Source organism: Coregonus lavaretus, assembly GCF_964263955.1.
Source record: "Coregonus lavaretus genome assembly, chromosome: 28".
In the NCBI taxonomy this organism is placed as follows: Eukaryota; Metazoa; Chordata; class Actinopteri; order Salmoniformes; family Salmonidae; genus Coregonus; species Coregonus lavaretus.
In genome coordinates this window covers 4,312,462-4,331,906 of record NC_140015.1, presented here as the reverse complement: position 1 = coordinate 4,331,906, position 19,445 = coordinate 4,312,462, and the positions used below count along the sequence as shown (strand labels likewise).

The 19,445-nt window shown below is 40.6% G+C and overlaps 1 protein-coding gene across 1 annotated transcript; it reads left to right on the top strand.

The window, feature by feature from the left end:
* Nucleotides 1-1,172: 1,172 nt before the first annotated feature.
* Nucleotides 1,173-17,569, top strand: LOC311104481 (homeobox protein Dlx4a-like). Its single transcript, XM_084146330.1, has 3 exons — nucleotides 1,173-1,750; nucleotides 5,124-5,320; nucleotides 15,790-17,569. Exons 1-3 carry the CDS (start codon nucleotides 1,414-1,416, stop codon nucleotides 16,039-16,041), a joined length of 786 nt encoding a protein of 261 aa, XP_084002456.1. The 5' UTR covers nucleotides 1,173-1,413; the 3' UTR covers nucleotides 16,042-17,569.
* Nucleotides 17,570-19,445: the final 1,876 nt, after the last annotated feature.

Sequence of the window (19,445 nt, the reverse complement as noted above, 5' to 3'; positions counted from 1 at the left end):
ACTATGTAATGGCTTCCAGTCGAATGTGAACGTCTTCTTTCATCACGGACTAGATTGATAGCTAGGGGCAGCCTCCCATCCTTCTTCAGAAACGATCATTAATTACAACTCGTCCTCTCACCAAATACAACCTCCTAAAGAAGAGTTGCATTTTTGTTAAAAGAAAAACATGATTAGTGTGTGTTGTGTGTTATACAGGTGCTGGGAAAGTGTGTGTGTGTGTGTGTGTGTGTGCGTGCTTTATGTTTTATCTTGATGCATCTGAGCGTTTTGATCAAGTCAAATCTACAACCGTATTATAGCCACTGTGTTGGGCTTCTGTGCCCTCCCTGGAGTCTAGTCATGCGTAGGCTAAATCACGCATTTGGCGCCAGATGTAAATGAAATGCATAGGCTTATCATGTAGCTATGTGTATTGCATTTTAATTAGGTCTGTATATATATATATATATATATATACATATACATATATATACATATACATATATACATATACATATATATATAGGCTATATGCCTACAGGTTGACAGCAACCTGTGGCCTACAGGTTGACAGCAACCTGTGGCCTACAGGTTGACAGCAACCTGTGGCATTTAGACTTGTGATTGAATTACATGTGGTCCTCTGTAGCTCAGCTGGTAGAGCACGGCGCTTGTAACGCCAAGGTAGTGGGTTCGATCCCCGGGACCACCCATACACAAAAATGTATGCACGCATGACTGTAAGTCGCTTTGGATAAAAGCGTCTGCTAAATGGCATATTATATATATATATATATATATATATATATATATATATATAATTGATTATCCTATGGCCTAACTTGTGCGCAAAAGGTTTGTCCTTACGTAAAAACATCGCTGGCAAAGTTGTCAATTTGTTGACCATTTTTGCAAACGCTAAAAGACTACATAACAAAATCTAAACATGCTTGACATTAGATTAGCCTAGTTAATATCTGTTACAGTAGGCCTATCTTCTCATTTAGTAAAATTGTGTCCAAATTCTGCTGCATTGAAATGTCATTCCTGCCCAGACTGACTTCATGTTGCTAGTGTTAATGAAGTTAAATATGGTTTGGCTTCGAGGCAGTATGCCATGATTAGCCACCGCAACCAATGAGCAGGCGCGCTCGTGTGTGCCAAGCGAGGTAGCAACAAGTCTAAACCATATGCCCAAAGTGTTCGGAGAAACAGTGCAGGTTTTCCTCTTCCCTTTTTTAGAGACGATAAAATAAAGGGACTGCGTAATTTAGAATTTGGAGACAAGCGGAAGGATTTAGGAAATACCCTCGTCACTTTCGCTTCGTGCTCTTGGTGTTGTTTTTTAGGTAGCCTAACTTGCCTACTCAGTGGATATGCATAGGTCCCATCTTTAGCACTCTATGGTGCCCTTAACTGCGCCTCGAGTTTATGGACCCCCGCTCAATGATGACTATGAGTTCATTGTCGGACAGTCTGGTTGCTTCTGATCCCTCCAAATCGGCCTTTCTGGAGTTCGCACACGGCTATCCCGGCCACCAGCAGCACTCCCCCGGCTTGTCCCACAACCACTATCCAGCGCACGGCTTGCATCCCGTCGGACCCTCGCAACACGATAGCCCCTTTTCTTCCAGCGCGTCATCCTATGGCCGCCCGCTAGCCTACCCTTACCACAGCACCGTAAGCACACAGCACCCAAGTGCCTACCTGCCATACCAGCACAGTAGCCACAACAACGGTCTGGGACACACGAGAATAGAGGAAACAGGTACGTTTTAAAAACATTGGTGTTGACATTTTGGAGTTTGTTCAATGTTTGTTGACATTTTCAAGATGTGGTTACAGTGGCGAAGGCTATACGAACGCTACAGTGGCGAAGGCTATACGAACGCGATGGACTTCTAAACTTCTAGAATTGGGCACTTATATAGCCTACCTAAACCCTATCAGAAGCCTACAAATAAACCACTAAAGAAATATAGGGAATTCATAACATATAGTAAGCAGCATTACGCAAACATTGCTCGGACCTAAAGGTGTTATCAATTAATAGGATAGTCATTAGCAACACAAAACGCCATTGTTCCCATGTCACATATGTAGTCTAAAACACCTGAGCACTTTCGAAAATATTTTATTTTTAGGGTCAATAGTTTACAGGCTACTGAACCTCGAGATAAATGCATGGATAAAGCAAGGGACTGTTCTCGTCTCAAATTAGAGGAAAAAATCGAGCCACTAAACATTTTGTCCTGTGGTCTCCCACAAAGCACAGTGCCCAGACAAAACGTGTAATCTGAAAGCCATTGTCTTTGATGATGTTATTGCTTCTGTGATCCTACATTACTTAATTCATATGTTAAGAGACAGATAGTCACATCATTATACCTCGTATTTTTTTTATCAAAACGTTTAACGAAATGCATACAGCATTAATTCCACGTAGCCTAATGTCATTGATCAAAATAACCCTGTAGCCTATACTTAAAACCAAGTTGTTCATAATGGCTAGTCCTACTTGGGAGTGTGAAGCTGTTTGTGACTAAAAGCTCGAAGACATTCACATAGGAATATCAACCAATAGGCCAAAAAAATTCAATTATGATGAGGGTGAGCTCGCTTAGGGGTTTAGCAGCCTATGTATACTTACACAACATCAAAAACGTGTACGATAATCGGCAGGGAATGTCATCCATCTTTCGTTGACTGACTGTGATGTCTCCACTGCATGTTTGGCAATTGCCATGTTTATCAACTCTCTCCACAGAAAATGACATTTTTTTACCCGCGTATTAGGAAAGGGTTTGTGTGGCTATTTTACAGGCATTTCGTGTGTTGGCCATGTTGGAAGGTCAGTAAGTATTTAAGGCCCCTGATAAAATAAACAGCGTTATCTAATGGAAATCGCTTTGTCATTTCCTGGTTGCTAAAATTCTACACTGTTCGCTCAATTTCACTGAATAGTGTAGGGAATCATTGTACCATCTAAATCGCTGTGAAATATATTTCCAATAACAACAAATATAGTTTTTTCTCGCTGTTTTAATCTAGTGGACCAAAACAAAAGAACAGTTTCTGCATAGTCACACAGCAAATTGGCAAGTGTTACCTATAGTGTTGATTTTTCAGTGTAACATTTCTAGCGTTGATTCAGGTGATAAATAAACTCTCATTGGTGTAAAATAACCCAAGTGTTGGAGTTAATAACCAGTGTTAAACCAACACCACACCCATCAGTATCATATTTCCCAGCATGCTGTATTGCAGGTCGATTTTTAGAATTGTTTGTTTCAATATCTATGTTTTTGCATGTACATTGATTATTGAATGAATCTTATGCTACTTAAATATAAATAAATTTTTCTAAATTAATCCAATATGTTACTTGGACTTATTGTACCCGTTACTGAAATGGTTGTTCCAGTTTATATGGTTTAGGTAGTCTCATTTCTTTGTCTACCTGACCCAGGAGTCATCATTCTGAATGCAGGTTGCAGGTCAATAAAAATTCAAAATGTTGGCTATCCCCACTCTGGCTGGATTCCAATAGGAATTGCAGTCACTTTGCCAAGGCATCATAAAGTGACTTGCAGGCCTGAAAGCCATGAGTTTTAGGCCACTGTAATAGGGGGAAACTAAGCCCTCAAAATAAGGCCTTATTAAATACTTGTATTGCATTGAAGAATTACATTTCAATGATAGCATATTTGCTTAGGATCTTCCTTGGTGAAGGCCACAGAACAAAAAAAAAGACAGCAACAACCATGTCTCTGTCACTAACAAATACAGTTGTTAATTTAACACTGAAAAGTGTGGGCATGTATAGACACTGGATCAGTGTTACATTTAACACTGTCAGTGTTGATTTAACACTGGAAAATTGGCTGTGCAGTAGCATGTCATGTAAGGCCAATGAGTTTATGTTTATTTGCTATTTGAATGGCAGGCTTAGAATAGAAAAGGGACAATCAAGATTGAACAGTTCCAATGCAACAAATACCACTCAAAAATACATTACAATACAACTGTATTGTCCATTAGTTACAGCAAACAACAGAAATGTGTCTACTGCTCATTCTCATCTGCCCCAGACAGTTGAGACGAGCACAGGGTCAAGCTGCAGCACCTCTGGATGGAGAGCATGTTGTTGGGTTAAGGGCCCAAGTCGCCCAACAGTAGGGGAATGTCTTAAGGACGTGAACCCAGCAGCCCTCCAGTTGCCAGATCAATTCCGCTAGTTTTTCCAGTGCCCGGCCCCGGGATTCAAATCGGCCACCTTTCGGCCACAGGTCCAACTCCCTTAGCCGTTGGGCTACCTACCTCCTACCTAAATTCTCTGCAATTATTGTTCAACTTAGCAAATCAAATCTAAATCTTACACCCATTTAAAACAAAAAGTGAGGTAGATTAAAGTTCAACCTCCTAACGCTATTTCCCTGGTTGTATTATAAGGATGGAGTCATACAGTGTCATGTTACTATGAACGCCTTGTGGGGCCTAACGCAGCTGTTTCCCTAAGCACTAGTTGGTATGCGCAAACTTCATAACAATGGGAATCATTGGGAGCAATAATAATATTCCTCATGTGTCATTATATTCCTCATGTGTCATTATATTCCTCATGAGTCATTATATTCCTCAAGAGTCATTATATTCCTCAAGAGTCATTATATTCCTCATGAGTCATTATATTCCTCATGAGTCATTATATTCCTCATGTGTCATTATATTCCTCATGAGTCATTATATTATATTCCTCAAGAGTCATTATATTCCTCATGAGTCATTATATTCCTCATGTGTCATTATATTCCTCATGTGTCATTATATTCCTCATGTGTCATTATATTCCTCATGAGTCATTATATTCCTCATGAGTCATTATATTCCTCATGCTCAATGACCTCTTTTGCAACATGAGGTAGAAAAGAAAGTTGAGCTCTTGCCCATTGAGGGCAAATTAAATGGCATAAATTAAACATGTATTATTTATTAAATGTATGATTATTATGATTATGATTATTGTTGTTGTTGTTGTTAATATTGTTATTATTATTCCAAAAGTTCTGACCTCAATGGGACTTCCTGGAGAAATAAAGGTGAAATAAAATACAAATAAAAATGTCTTCATCCTTTTGAAGAGCTTGAGAAGCCAACCACGGTGATCGAGAATGGAGAAATTCGACTGAACGGAAAAGGGAAGAAGATCCGAAAACCTCGGACAATCTACTCAAGCTTACAACTGCAGGCGCTCAACCAGAGATTCCAGCAAACCCAATACCTCGCCCTACCTGAGCGCGCCGATTTGGCAGCAAAATTGGGACTAACTCAAACGCAGGTACATATTTCGGTATTTTGGGCCAATTTTAGTAGTCTATTTCAGTTATTTTTACTGATATAACTGTTCAATAAGGTGTTTATTACAAGAGGCTCTTCAACGCACAACAATTTCCGTGTCAGTCTCTTTTTAAACGTGGTCTGTATAGGTCTCAATAGTTCGAATGGAATGAATGTGCAAGCATTATGCAAAGGTGGCAGCAAGTGAACAATTCCTATAGCCAATTTTTAACTCGAGTTGGACAAAATGTTCCTCCTTTGTAAGCATCTCATCTCACAAGGTGGTGAGAAGTTTAGTCAAAATGCAATTAGTCAAAATGCATTACATCAACTCATGGTGTTAAACTATATAGCATTTCAATGGCATTACTCCAATATGAGCAGGGTTGACATTTGATTGGGCATCATAATTAGGTGCATATTGTAACTCAACTTCCTGTATGTCATCTGTCTGAGGTAGGTTTGCTCCAGTTTATTTAGAGAAATAAAACCCAAACTCAAGAAAAATGTAACAGTTCTTATAGTATATAGAAATATTTTAGGGAATGCATTTAAAGAAAATAAAAAATGGAGAAAGATGCATTTTGTCAGTGCATGTGATTTACCTGGAGTGTGGGACAGCAGTGCAAATTTGATTAAATCCAACCCATAAAAGCAGAAGCAGTTGTATTACACTGATCAGGCTGTGCATACCCATTCTCAATGGCATGCCTACTCTTTGCATATAGGCTACAACACTATATGCATAAGTGCCTGATTAGATACGGTTAAGGCCAAATGTCTCATCAAAAATGAGAATGGAGCCTAATGTTATGGAGGTATGTAATTTAAGGCTTTGAGAATTTCCACTAAAAGTAGTTAAAGTGTTGACTCTTCCAATGCTGTATCATTTAGCATATAGGAGAAGACACTGGAATATTATGTTCCTAGGTAACAACCTCCATTAGTTTGATGTCCTGCCATGTTCATGGAGGTGTTAGCCTACTCTCTCGGCCTGTAACTGATATTGTTTCCCATCATGAGTGAGTGGCACACACACTTTCATGAATATTTGAATGCAACATGAATGCCCTTGGCTTCAGCTGGCATGGCAGTTCCGAGGCAGCAGAAGAGCATGGTGTATCACCGTCCTGTATTGCTGCTACTTGTATCACTACTGTGTTATCTATCTCCTACTATTACTTACTTACTCATCTGGGCCTGTATTCACTATGGCCCGGTTTCCTGGACACATCTTAAGCCTGGTCCTGGACTAAAAAACAGTTTCAATTGTGATTATCCATTAAACATGCTTTTTAGTCCAGGTCTAGGCTTAATCTGTGTCTGGGAAACTGGCCCGAGTCTCAGAGTAGGCGTGATGATCTAGGATACATTTAGCCTTTTAGATCATAATAAATAAGATTGTGAAGAGGGGGAACCTGATTGTAGATGAGCACTCCTATACTCTGAGACACTTTATGAATAAGGGCCCTGAGCTCTCATTCCTTGAGGATTTTAGAGGTAACACCCCAGTCTCAGTCATCTCCTTTAGCCTATATAGCGCTTGCTTCAGTTTTAAGCCCTCAATCTCTCAGCCAAGGGGTTTCTTTTGAAACTAACTCCTCACTTCTCACCAAGCGCTGTCTGTCTGGCAAGGGAAGAAGAAGGGAGAGGGGAGTAACAACCGCGGCCATTTTGTCTGACAGTAGGAATAGAGGAAGCGACTTTAGGAAGTTATCGCGTCACGTTTGGTATAAATATTGTGAGGCCCAGGAAGTTTTGGGGTTCCCAAAATGAGAGAAAAGAACTGCAGAGAAAGAACAGACTTTGGTAGGACTACATTATTTTAAATGTCTAACTTTGGGAGAGCTTACTGCTTTCACACAGGTAATCATTCTATAGTTCCTGAAATCTAGAGATCGCTCTCACTACGTTTGCCTGGGGACTTAAAACATACTTCATGGCTAATCCAAAGGGAATATGTACTCTCAATGCTGCTTTACATCAATTGGAGTAAAGATTGTTTTTGGCGTATCGACGGATATGAAATGCATTCATTGATCCTCTGTGGTAAGAGACCATTCTGAGGCTGTAGAGGCTGTGATGTGCTGCTAAGAGAGGAGGCCTTAGTAATCCCATATAAGTGCTACACGACAGATATCTGAGAAAGCGTCAAGAGGTGACTTTTTGCACTTTTTACATACTTGTGTGGATATGACATCAGTAGCCTATAGCTTTGTAACTGGGGGTGTCAGATAACTAATGTCCTCCAAAGCCTTTTCAAGTGGATGGCATTACGCTGTGGCATTTTGTTTTTGTGAAGCAGATTTCTGCTGGGTTATGCCAGATGTGCTATTACATTAATCGGTTTAATGTGCAATCCTTAAATGGATTAAATCACCCTAGACTATCGAGTTTACTGACGGATAGAACTACAGTATTGTGACCGTCCCATTCACAGACACTTGACTTTATGGTTTCAAAGACGTATAGATTACATCAAGCCAGGACTTTCTTTCTTGAAAACAATACTTTTAAAAATCGAGTTGGAGAGATTTTCATGTATACATGCATCTGAAAGTTGCATTCATTAGGACTTTAGAGACATGATATGTCTAGTATATAAAGGACACGCGTGCGGCCATGGCGACAGGCCACCAATCAATGGCCTCCTTTTCTCTCACAAAGTTGTACCCCTCTACCCCCACTAAACCTCCCTACGCTCATCTGTAAAACTGCACTTACCACCTTTCTCCTTTTTTCTAAGATAAATTTAGCCAAACATGCTCTCTTTCATTACTTCTTCATATCTATTCAACACCCTCTTTCTCTCTCCTATAAAAAAAACCTGGCACCCTTGCAAAATTATCCTATATACACTGAGCATACAAAACATTAAGAACACCTGCTTTGTGTATCAAGAATGGTCCACCAGCCAGAGGACATAAAGAAAAACTTGACACAACTGTGGAAAGCACTGGAGTCAACATGGGATACTGACCCATGGTGTTCCTAATGTTTTGTATACTCAGTGTATGTATATGCTAAATATGTAGAAGCACTTCTCGGAACCTCTCTGATACTATGTTACCTGGGAGGAGGCAGGAATGATTGATTATGTAGCTATTGATACGGTCATATTGATAAGGTCATATTGATAAGGGTCATATTGATAAGGGAGCTAGATATAGATAATGGGGTTCTAACATTGCTTTGTTGGAATCACTCGTGTCCTCCGGCCTTCTATGAGCAGCAACCACCTGGCAGATTATGCGTAGACCTTTTTGCACCAGAAACACTCACCACCACTCGCCAGTCACCACACATTTAACTAAGGAGAGTGGTTTCCCCAAATTGTACGGTACACACATTGAGGTTTAGTTGGATATGTGGGACAGGATTTTCTAGCGTGATTCTTGACCTACCTAATTACCAAACATTTCAGACTGAAAGCCCTTGTCAGCTGAGAGTCGCTGTTGAAATCTAAAACCAATTATTATAGGAATAGCTACTTACATTAGCATGCTGTTGATTGACGTTATAAATATAAGTTCAATGCAATTCAACATTAATGTGGTAATCTGCAGTCGCTATATCACTTTTGGACTTATAAATTAATGATATGTACCCATTGATTCTTGAAGAATATAACTTATAAATGCCTCATGAACTTAGTTAAACAGTCGTACCCCATCAGAACCCAAAATATAAGCTTGTTTTACTCCAATGTTTGTAAACAAAGTAAATGTAAACTAACACTATTTAGCCTCAGAACATGGTTAAAACTATTTCATCCATTGCACTGTCATCCTTCAGCATTTTAACAAAACGGGTGGGGAAATCACTTTGTTATAGTTTCAACAGCTGATTTAAGGATGTCCCCCTTTTGAAAATCAGTGTTTTTGGAGGTCTTAGATTTAGTTGTAGATCCCCAACCTGCAAAGTTATGAGGACATATTTCATATTTCTTCTTATTTCTCGTTTTTTTTTTTCTAGTATTACATTATGATTGATTATCGCATTGTTGGGTTTAGAGTTTGCAAGAAAGGCATTTCACAGTACTTGTGCATGTGACATTAAAACTTGAAACTTGAAAGACAATAGTATCATTCTGTCACAGAAAATTCTTTATGTGACACTTTGTTTTTATTACATCTGCCAGAACTGTTCATTCCGTTGCGGGCATGGAATGTGATAAACAATTTTTATTAATATACCCATTTAGTCAGTGTTAAAATACACTGGAGGATTAACAGTGGGTTAAAAAATATACAGTTGAAGTCGGAAGTTTACATACACATTTACATTACATTTACGTCATTTAGCAGACGCTCTTATCCAGAGCGACTTACAGTTAGTGCATACATTATTCTTTTTTATTTTCATACTGGCCCCCCGTGGGAATCGAACCCACAACTCTGGCGTTGCAAACGCCATGCTCTACCAACTGAGCTACCTCCCTGCCGGCCATTCCCTCCCCTACCCTGGACGACGCTGGGCCAATTGTGCGCCGCCCAATTGGTCTCCCGGTTGCGGCCGGCTACAGCAGAGCCTGGATACACCTTAGCCAAATACATTTAAATTCAGTTTTTCACAATTCCTGACATTTAATCCTAGTAAAAATTCCCTGTCTTAGGTCAGTTAGGATCACCACTTTATTTTAAGAATGTGAAATGTCAGAATAATAGTAGAGAGAATGATTTATTTCAGCTTTTATTTCTTTCATCACATTCCAAGTGGGTCAGAAGTTTACATACACTCAATTAGTATTTGGTAGCATTGCCTTTAAATTGTTTAACTTGGGTCAAACGTTTAGGGTAGCCTTCCACAAGCTTCCCACAATAAGTTGGGTGAATTTTGGCCCATTCCTCCTGACAGAGCTGCTGTAACTGAGTCAGGTTTGTAGGCCTCCTTGCTCGCACATGCTTTTTCAGTTCTGCCCACACATTTTCTATAGGATTGAGGTCAGGGCTTTGTGATGGCCACTCCAATACCTTGACTTTGTTGTCCTTAAGCCATTTTGCCACAACTTTGGAAGTATGCTTGGGGTCATTGTCCATTTGGAAGACCCATTTGCGACCAATATTTAACTTCCTGACTGATGTCTTGAGATGTTGCTTCAATATATGCACATAATTTTCCTTCCTCATGATGCCATCTATTTTGTGAAGTGCACCAGTCCCTCCTGCAGCAAAGCACCCCCACAGCATGATGCTGCCACCCCCGCTTCACGGTTGGGATGGTGTTCTTCGGCTTGCAAGTGTCCCCCTTTTTCCTCCAAACATAACGATGGTCATTGTGGCCAAACAGTTCTATTTTTGTTTCATCAGACCAGAGGACATTTCTCCAAAAAGTATGATATTTGTCCCCATGTGCAGTTGCAAACCGTAGTCTGGCTTTTTTATGGCGGTTTTGGAGCAGTGGCTTCTTCCTTGCTGAGCGGCCTTTCAGGTTATGTCGATATAGGACTCATTTTACTGTGGATATATATACTTTTTTACCTGTTTCTTACAGCATCTTCACAAGGTCCTTTGCTGTTGTTCTGGGATTGATTTGCACTTTTCGCACCAAAATACGTTCATCTCTAGGAGACAGAACGCGTCTCCTTCCTGAGCGGTATGACGGCTGCGTGGTCCCATGGTATTTATACTTGCGTACTATTGTTTGTCCAGATGAACGTGGTACCTTCAGGTGTTTGGAAATTACTCCCAAGGATTAACCAGACTTGTGGAGGTCTACCATTTTTTTCCTGAGGTCTTGGCTGATTTCTTTAGATTTTCCCATGATGTCAAGCAAAGAGGCACTGAGTTTGAAGGTAGGCCTTGAAATACATCCACAGGTACACCTCCAATTGACTCAAATGATGCCAATTAGCCTATCAGAAGCTTCTAAAGCCCTGACATCATTTTCTGGAATTTTCCAAGCTGTTTAAAGGCACAGTCAACTTAGTGTATGTAAACTTCTGACCCACTGTAATTGTGATACAGTGAATTATAAGTGAAATAATCTGTGTTTAAACAATTGTTGGAAAAATTACTTGTGTCATGCACAAAGTAGATGTCCTAACCGACTTGCCAAAACTATAGTTTGTTAACAAGAAATTTGTGAAGTGGTTGAAAAACTATTTTAATGACTCCAACCTAAGTGTATGTAAACTTCCGACTTCAACTGTATATATAACATTTTAACACTTATAGGGGTGGCCACATTATTACGGTTAGGCCTATGGGAGTGTCCTAATGTGTTTATGGGAGAGAAATATGTTGGTTATTCACCATGGCCCTACTCTTTTTCTTTTTGACGTTGATCAGAACTGAGCATGTGTAGGCTAAAGGCAGAGAAAACAACGTAAAAGTTAGCAGAATTGTGGACTCCAGTCACATGACTTGGACTATTCGAGTCACATGACTTGGACTCAAGTCTGACTTGAGTCACAAATTTGATGGCTTGAGACTTGACAGAAAATAAAAAAACTTGAAACTTGACTTGGACTTGGAGCCTCAAGACTCAGAACTCGACATTGACTTGAAACTGATTACCTGAAATTATCTGCCCAGGTTTTGTAATGTTTTGTCACTCATTTTGTGGCACAGAGTCGATGTGGATTACGCTACACGCAGCCAGAGACAGTAGCCGCAGCATCACCCTTGCAAACAAAAAACTGCAACAGACTGGCAAGTGAAAAGCACATTCGGCACACTGATTGGACCAGCAGACTGTCAATCAACACAGGCAGAGTGCGCTAGCGAACAGATTGATGATTTGCTGTACAGCTATAGGATCGTGTGCAGCGCAAATGTCAAATTGTAGGAAGAGAGGATTGAAATCAGGCCAGCAGGCATTAGCGGTGCATTGGTAAAATCACTGGGGAATCCAAGCCCCCATCGTCCATGGTTCTGATTTCTTTGTGTGCGCATGTGCGTTCGTGCAAGTAGAAAAACATGTTGACTCACCCTACTTGTAGAGAAACGCCAATGCCATCCTCTTCTCTTTCATGTTGAGGAAACTATCAATCACTCTGGCATACAGTACACACTTTTATTTTTTGTTGTCCTAGGCTACCTGGCTAAAATGCTTGTTCGCTAGCCTAACGTCCATTCATGGGCAATGTTAGCTAGTTAACATTAGCCTTATACATGTAGCTAAATATTGAACTTCCATCCTCTCAGGCCAGGTGCACAACAATGTATGAATTAATGGTTGGATCAGAATCGCCGTTATAATCATTGGCCAGTACGGAGAATTAAGTAAAACCACAAGTCCAAATACCAATCTCCATCCTTGGCTAATTTAGGAAAGGGACAATTTTAGCTAGCTGGCTAGCTAGCCACCGGAGGACAAACGAGATGCAACAATTCAAGTTTTTCTGTCAATGACATATGCTCTCAATGGGATTTGACAGTAGTGATGCCAAATCCAAGCTGGCTTCCCTTGACACGTTTTTTTGGTATGCCAGGACCATTCACAGTTGAGCTCGCTCAGTTTAGCTCACCGCTGATTGGCTAGTTTTTTATATATTTTTTTGTCAAGGGAGGCCAGATGCTTGCTGGCTTCACTTGCCTTGAATGCTATGGGCGGCAACAATGTCATACTCGTTTGGACCAGACAGCATCAGATAGATGGCCTACCCGTAGAGAGACAGAGGGGCGCTGTTTTGCTTGCTCGGATGCTTTCTCCTGTGAGATACATTCAGCCTCTTGCCAATTGGGTAGGCTAATTGTATGGTCCTGGGGGCTAAGTGCTTATATTATGTAGGCCTTCCTGTTTGAGCTCCTGTTAGACAGAGGCAATTTATTTTGGGCTATTGCCTGTGTATATGATATGGCGCCTAATAAATCTACACTCAGAGCACGTCAACCTGCCTTGCCATCAGCTGATTTCATGCCCTTACCACAGCTACAATGTCCATATTTTACAATTACACAGGCTAATAAAAATATGCTGTAGACAAAATGATGAAAAGAGCTGTCTGGTAGCCTCAATAAATAGACAAAGATTTGAAGTTGAACAAGTCGTTGCATGTATATATATATATTAATTTTTTACTTGACTTGAGACTTGACTTGAAGACTTGTAACTCAACTCGACTTGACTTGGTCTTGACTCGAGTCTTGACCTCGTTCTACTTGGGACTCGACTTGAGACTCTGACCTTATGACTTGAGACTTGCTTGTGACTCGAACAATAGTGACTTGGTCCCATCTCTGAAAATTAGTAAAGCCTGCAGGTCCCCCTTAATATACAGTGCATTCGGAAAGTATTCAGACCCCTTGACTTTTTCCACATTTTGTTACGTTACAGCATTATCCCCCTCATAAATCTACACACAATACCCCATAATGACAAAGCAAAAACTGTTTTTTAGAAATTAAGCAAATGTATTAAAGATAACTGAAATATCACATTTTTATAAGTATTCAGACCCTTTACTCAGTACTTTGTTGAAGCACCTTTGGCAGCGATTACAGCCTCGAGTCTTCTTGGGTATGACGCTACAAGCTTGGCACACCTGTATTTGGGGAGTTTCTCCCATTTTTCTCTGCAGATACTCTCAAGCTCTGTCAGGTTGGATGGGGGTGTCGCTGCACAGCTATTTTCAGGTCTCTCCAGAGATGTTCGATCGGGTTCAAGTCCGGGCTCTGGCTGGGCCACTCAAAGACATTCAGAGACTTGTCCCGAAGCCACTCCTGCGTTGTCTTGGCTGTGTGCTTAGGGTCATTGTCCTGTTGGAAGGTGACCCTTTGCCCCAGTCTGAGGTCCTGAGCGCTCTGGAGCAGGTTTTCATCAAGGATCTCTCTGTACTTTGCTCTGTTCGTGTTTCCCTTGATCCTGACTAGTCTCCCAGTCCCTGCCACTGAAAAACATCCCCACAGTATGATGATGCCGCCACCATGCTAGGGATGGTGCCAGGTTTGCTCCTGATGTGACGCTTGGCATTCAGGCCAAAGAGTTCAATCTTGGTTTAATCAGACCAGAGAATCTTGTTTCTCATGGTCTGAGAGTCCTTTAGGTGCCTTTTGGCAAACTCCAAGCGGGCTGTCATGTGCCTTTTACTTAGGAGTGGCTTCCATCTGGCCACTCTACCATAAAGGCCTGATTGGTGGAGTGCTGCAGAGATGGTTGTCCTTCTGGAAGGTTCTCCCATCTCCACAGAGGAACTCTGGAGCTTTGTCAGAGTGACTGTCGGGTTCTTGGTCACCTCCCTGACCAAGGCCCTTCTCCCCCGATTGCTCAGTGTGGCTGGGCGGCCAGCTCTAGGAAGAGTTTTGGTGGTTCCAAATTTCTTCCATTTAAGAATGATGGAGGCCACTGTGTTCTTGGGGACCTTCAATGCTGCAGACATTTTTTGGTACCCTCCCCAGATCTGTGCCTTGACACAATCCTGTCTCGGAGCTCTACGGACAATTCCTTTGACCTCATGGCTTGGTTTTTGCTCTGACATGCACTGTCAACTGTGGGACCTTATATAGACAGGTGCGTGCCTTTCCAAATCATGTCCAATCAATAGAATTTACCACAGGTGGACTCCAATCAAGTTGTAGAAACTTCTCAAGGATGATCAATGGAAACAGGATGCACCTGAGCTCAATTTTGAGTCTCATAGCAAAGGGTCTGAATACTAATATAAATGTCATATTTCAGTTTTTTTTTTTTATACACATTTGCTAAATTTCTAAAAACCTGTTGATGAGGAAAAAAAACAATTTAATCAATTTTAGAATAAGTCTGTAAGGTAACAAAATGTGGAAAAGGGAAAATTTTAATTAATTCAAGACATCACAACAACAGTAATTCTGTCATCAGCGTGTTTGGGGTGACACTCTTGGGCAGATCTCTCATTTTGGTCAATTTATGAGCCCTTGCGAAATGTGGGCTATCTGAGGCGTGTTTTCCACTCATCTCCACAATCAATTGTAATTCATAATTAGATTTTACTAGAGCTGCTTTTACCACGCTGTGGGTGTTGCGGTTACATAAACGTCTCACCAGGCTCTCTCCATATCAAAATATCTCTGTAAATTCCCTGCATTGTTCATATAATGGGGAAAACAACCGCAAAGGAATGCCAAACTTATTGTTTGAGCAGTTTGTAGTGGGGTTTACAGTTAATTCTCCTGGCAACCTGAACCCACCCACCAGCTTTATTTTATCTTTCTTGTGAATGTTCTGTTTTTAGTCCAACGTATTGTTCTCATATGGAAAATATGTTTATTATTCCTTGGCGCTAAAAATGCAGTCATATAGCCTACAGTTATAATTTGAATAATTTAACGCTCAATTTGCAAAGGTGTATAACAATATTATCCAATAACAATTATATTAACAACAGCAATGAGTCCATGGATACTATAATTAATTATTATTATTATTATAGTGAATACTGAATAGACTAGTAATAATAATAATGATAATAGCTTATTAATGATGATAACGATTACAATAATAGCCTAATTGCAGGCTTTATATACTCCATTTTATTTCTTGTTGCAGGTTAAGATATGGTTCCAGAACAAACGCTCCAAGTACAAGAAGATCATGAAGCATGGCCCGGGCGGACCGGAGGGAGAGCACCTGCACCCTGGGTCATCCGGGTCACCGTGTTCCCCGGGGATGCCGCCACTTTGGGACGTTTCCATGGCAAATAAGGGGACACCTGCGCCCTCCGGTGGATACATGAACAATTTCGGACACTGGTACCCAAGCCACCACCAGGAATCTATGCCGAGAACTCAAATGATGTGACGCGATGTGGGACAATGGGATGGAATTCTATCCGCTCTCCTCAACTGACTTTACTCAATTTCAACATTTAAATTAGTGTTTCTCCTCCTCTTGTACATGAACCGCGTAGCCTATCCACTTTTAAATATAGCTCCAACTATCACATTAGAGACTTTTCATTTTTTGTTTGGATTTCATCCGAAGTTTTGTCTTACAATTTCTTGGACATGAAGAAATAATAATAATAATAAGAAGAAATGACTGGATGGATTTTGCTTGGAGGCCTATGTGGATCTGGATTTTGTATGCAGTTCAGTTTAAAATAAATTCTCAATAATATCTATTTTTAAGATATCAGCCATCCGAAGATCTCACAAGTTTGAGCATGAAAATGCCTAACCCTGTCCCCATGAGTTACAAAGCAATCTAAGTTAAATTCAAAGGTTTAAATTTCACCTAAGTTTTTAAAATGCAGTTTGACAGTAACAAAGGAAGGGAAAATGCATGGAACTTATGTGGAGGAAGGTTTTCCGCAATCTAGAGGTCCTTTGATGCAAAGACCTAAATTCAGTTAGGCATGAGTTTCTAATTATTACTATTATTACTATTAGTAGTAGTAGTAGTAGTAGCCTACTATTATTATCATTATTATTAAAGTACATATCAAAATATGCCAAAAGCGCAACAAAAAAAAAACGGACTTCTATGGCGCAATAAAACTAACATCTCACATAAGAAAGGGTCAATTATTTTACCCTAAAACATCTGGACAAGCAATAGAGGGTACTATTTTAACATTGACAATTATTTTATAAAATGGGCATGTCAATTAAAGGTAATTTGGGACATTCCAACAGTATAATTACCAGCAATTTGCAGGCAACAAAATATCCCTCTCCAAAACTGAAAGTCCATAGGAACTAATAGGAAAAGGACAAGGAGCATCCATCGGCTGTTGCGGGTCTACAAGGCAACGGAATCGTCATTAACCCAAATTACTTGCAGGTGTAAGCTAATTGTAGCCTATCAGCAGTCCGACACGAATAGCTGAAAATGAGAGGCAAAATACATAATAGTGCTCGAGTGCAAACCAACTGTGGTGATTTTTTTCAGTATAGGACTAACTATTGAGCACAGAGGTGGCACCACAGGTCCCAGAGTGGTGTGGCGAAAAAACAATTCTGGGGCCGTAGTTTTTCTTGATCTGGTAACCTAACCACGTAAAACTCAATGCCTTATACGGTATGACATGATTCATCTCTTGTAAAAAGGTTTAATATGGGCTGTGATGGGACCATACTTTTTCTAATCAGGTCACATGAGTTTAAAAAAACTCCTGGAAAAACACTGTCAAACTACAGCAACCTTGTACTTGTTCATATCTGAATTATATTTAAAAGGACTAGGGGGGTTTCCTATACACGTATACGGAGAAAGCAACATGATTGGACAATAAAACACACAGGGCTGAGCTTGCTTTATGCAGACTTGCATCGCGTAGTGCTGCCCTATGCAACTTGTAGGCCTAATAAAACATTTACTCACTGTCTGTCAGCTCGTGTGTTTATTGATTATTTCCAGTTAATCATTTTGGACTGAAAAAGCCTGAATTTCCTAGTCAGCCCAAGTTTGAATATAAACCAAATTTGACCCATTCACATTTTCTCACATACAAATGGTCTATAAATAGACACACAACGCTTCGTTGAGGGAGATTGACGTTGATCGGCCAGAGGGACAGGGCACATAGTAGGCTAGACTATGCAGCTGCTGTTGTTAGTAGCCTACAGTTGATCAGACTGAAAAAGAGTCTCGTTTCCACGCAATACAGCATGTAAGATCGCTAATGTTTAGGTGTATAGGCTGCTACATTTATGGAATAGTCGTTGCTTGTGTCTGTCGGGAGTGTTGTGTTATCATGCTTGCTAAATAAATACCAGAGGAAAGTGAAGAGCTAGCCTTGAGTTTGCCCAGCCCACGCGACCTGCGAGACAAGCAAAGGACGGAAATTGTGTGTGAGTTGACAAATTAGGCAAATCGCTCTAAATAACAGCACTTTGTCCCTCTTTTTAAAGCTCTGCGTCGATATATTTTATTAAACTAAATAAAAGTGCTGTGACACTTTTTTCCTATAGGCCGGCCATTGTCAATGTGCGGTTGGATTATTTTCTACTCAGGGCTAAATATGCTAACAAAGTCATATTGTGTTGACCACAACATTACCACTACGACCTACCTTGGTCTGAAGGTAGACTTTTGCACGTGCTACCGGAGTTATCAGAAGCTCTTACTTCCCAGGGGGAAATTTCACTTGAACGCAGTAGCGGTGCGTGGGTCAAATCACCGGGGAAGCCAGGAAAAAAAGCCATATTAGAACCTATGTGTTGTGCTAATTGCGTTGTTTTCTCTATAACCTATTAGTTAATTTATATGCATTACGACCGTGATATATAAGCCTAAAGGCTGAGACAATAAGAAGACACAGTGGCAGAATAAATTCAACCATACGTTTGTTTCATCACAAAACCGGAGAGCAACCTCTGTCTGGTGAAGTCCATAAAGCATATTGCATGTAACAAACAGTTACATGACCTACAGCATGGTAAAGCAAGTTAATGTTTCCGACATTTCCGGACCACTAAACAACTATTGATTTACATATAATATAAATGCAACATGCAACAATTTCTAAGATTTTACTGAGTTACAGTTCATATAAGGAAATCAGTCAAATAAATAAATTAGGCCCTAATCTATGGATTTCACATGACTGGGAATACAGATATGCATCTGTTGTTCACAGATACCTTAATAAAATGGTAGGGGCATGGATCAGAAAACCAGTCAGTATCTGGTGTGACCACCATTTTACTCATGCAGTGTGACACATCTCCTTCGCATAGAGTTGATCAGGCTGTTGATGGTGGCCTGTGGAATGTTGTCCCACTCCTCTTCAATGGCAGTGCAAAGTTGCTGGATATTGACGGGAACTGAAACACGCTGTTGTACACGTCGATCCAGAGCATCCCAAACATGCTCAATGGGTGACATGGCTGGTGAGTATGAAGGCCATGGAAGAACTGGGACATTTTCAGCTTCCAGGAATTGTGTACAGATCCTTGCGACATGGGGCTGTGCATTATCATGCTGAAACATGAGGTGATGGCGGTGGATGAATGGCAAGAGCATTCAAATTGCCATCGATAAAATGCAATTGTGTTTGTTGTCCGTAGCTTACACCTGCCCATACCATAACCCCACCGCCACCATGTGGCACTCTGTTCACAACGTTGACATCAGCAAAACGCTCGCCCACACAACGTGGTCTGCGGTTGTGAGGCCGGTTGGACATACTGCCAAATTCTCTAAAACGACGTTGGAGACGGCTTATTGTAGAGAAATGAAAATTAAATTATCTGGTAACA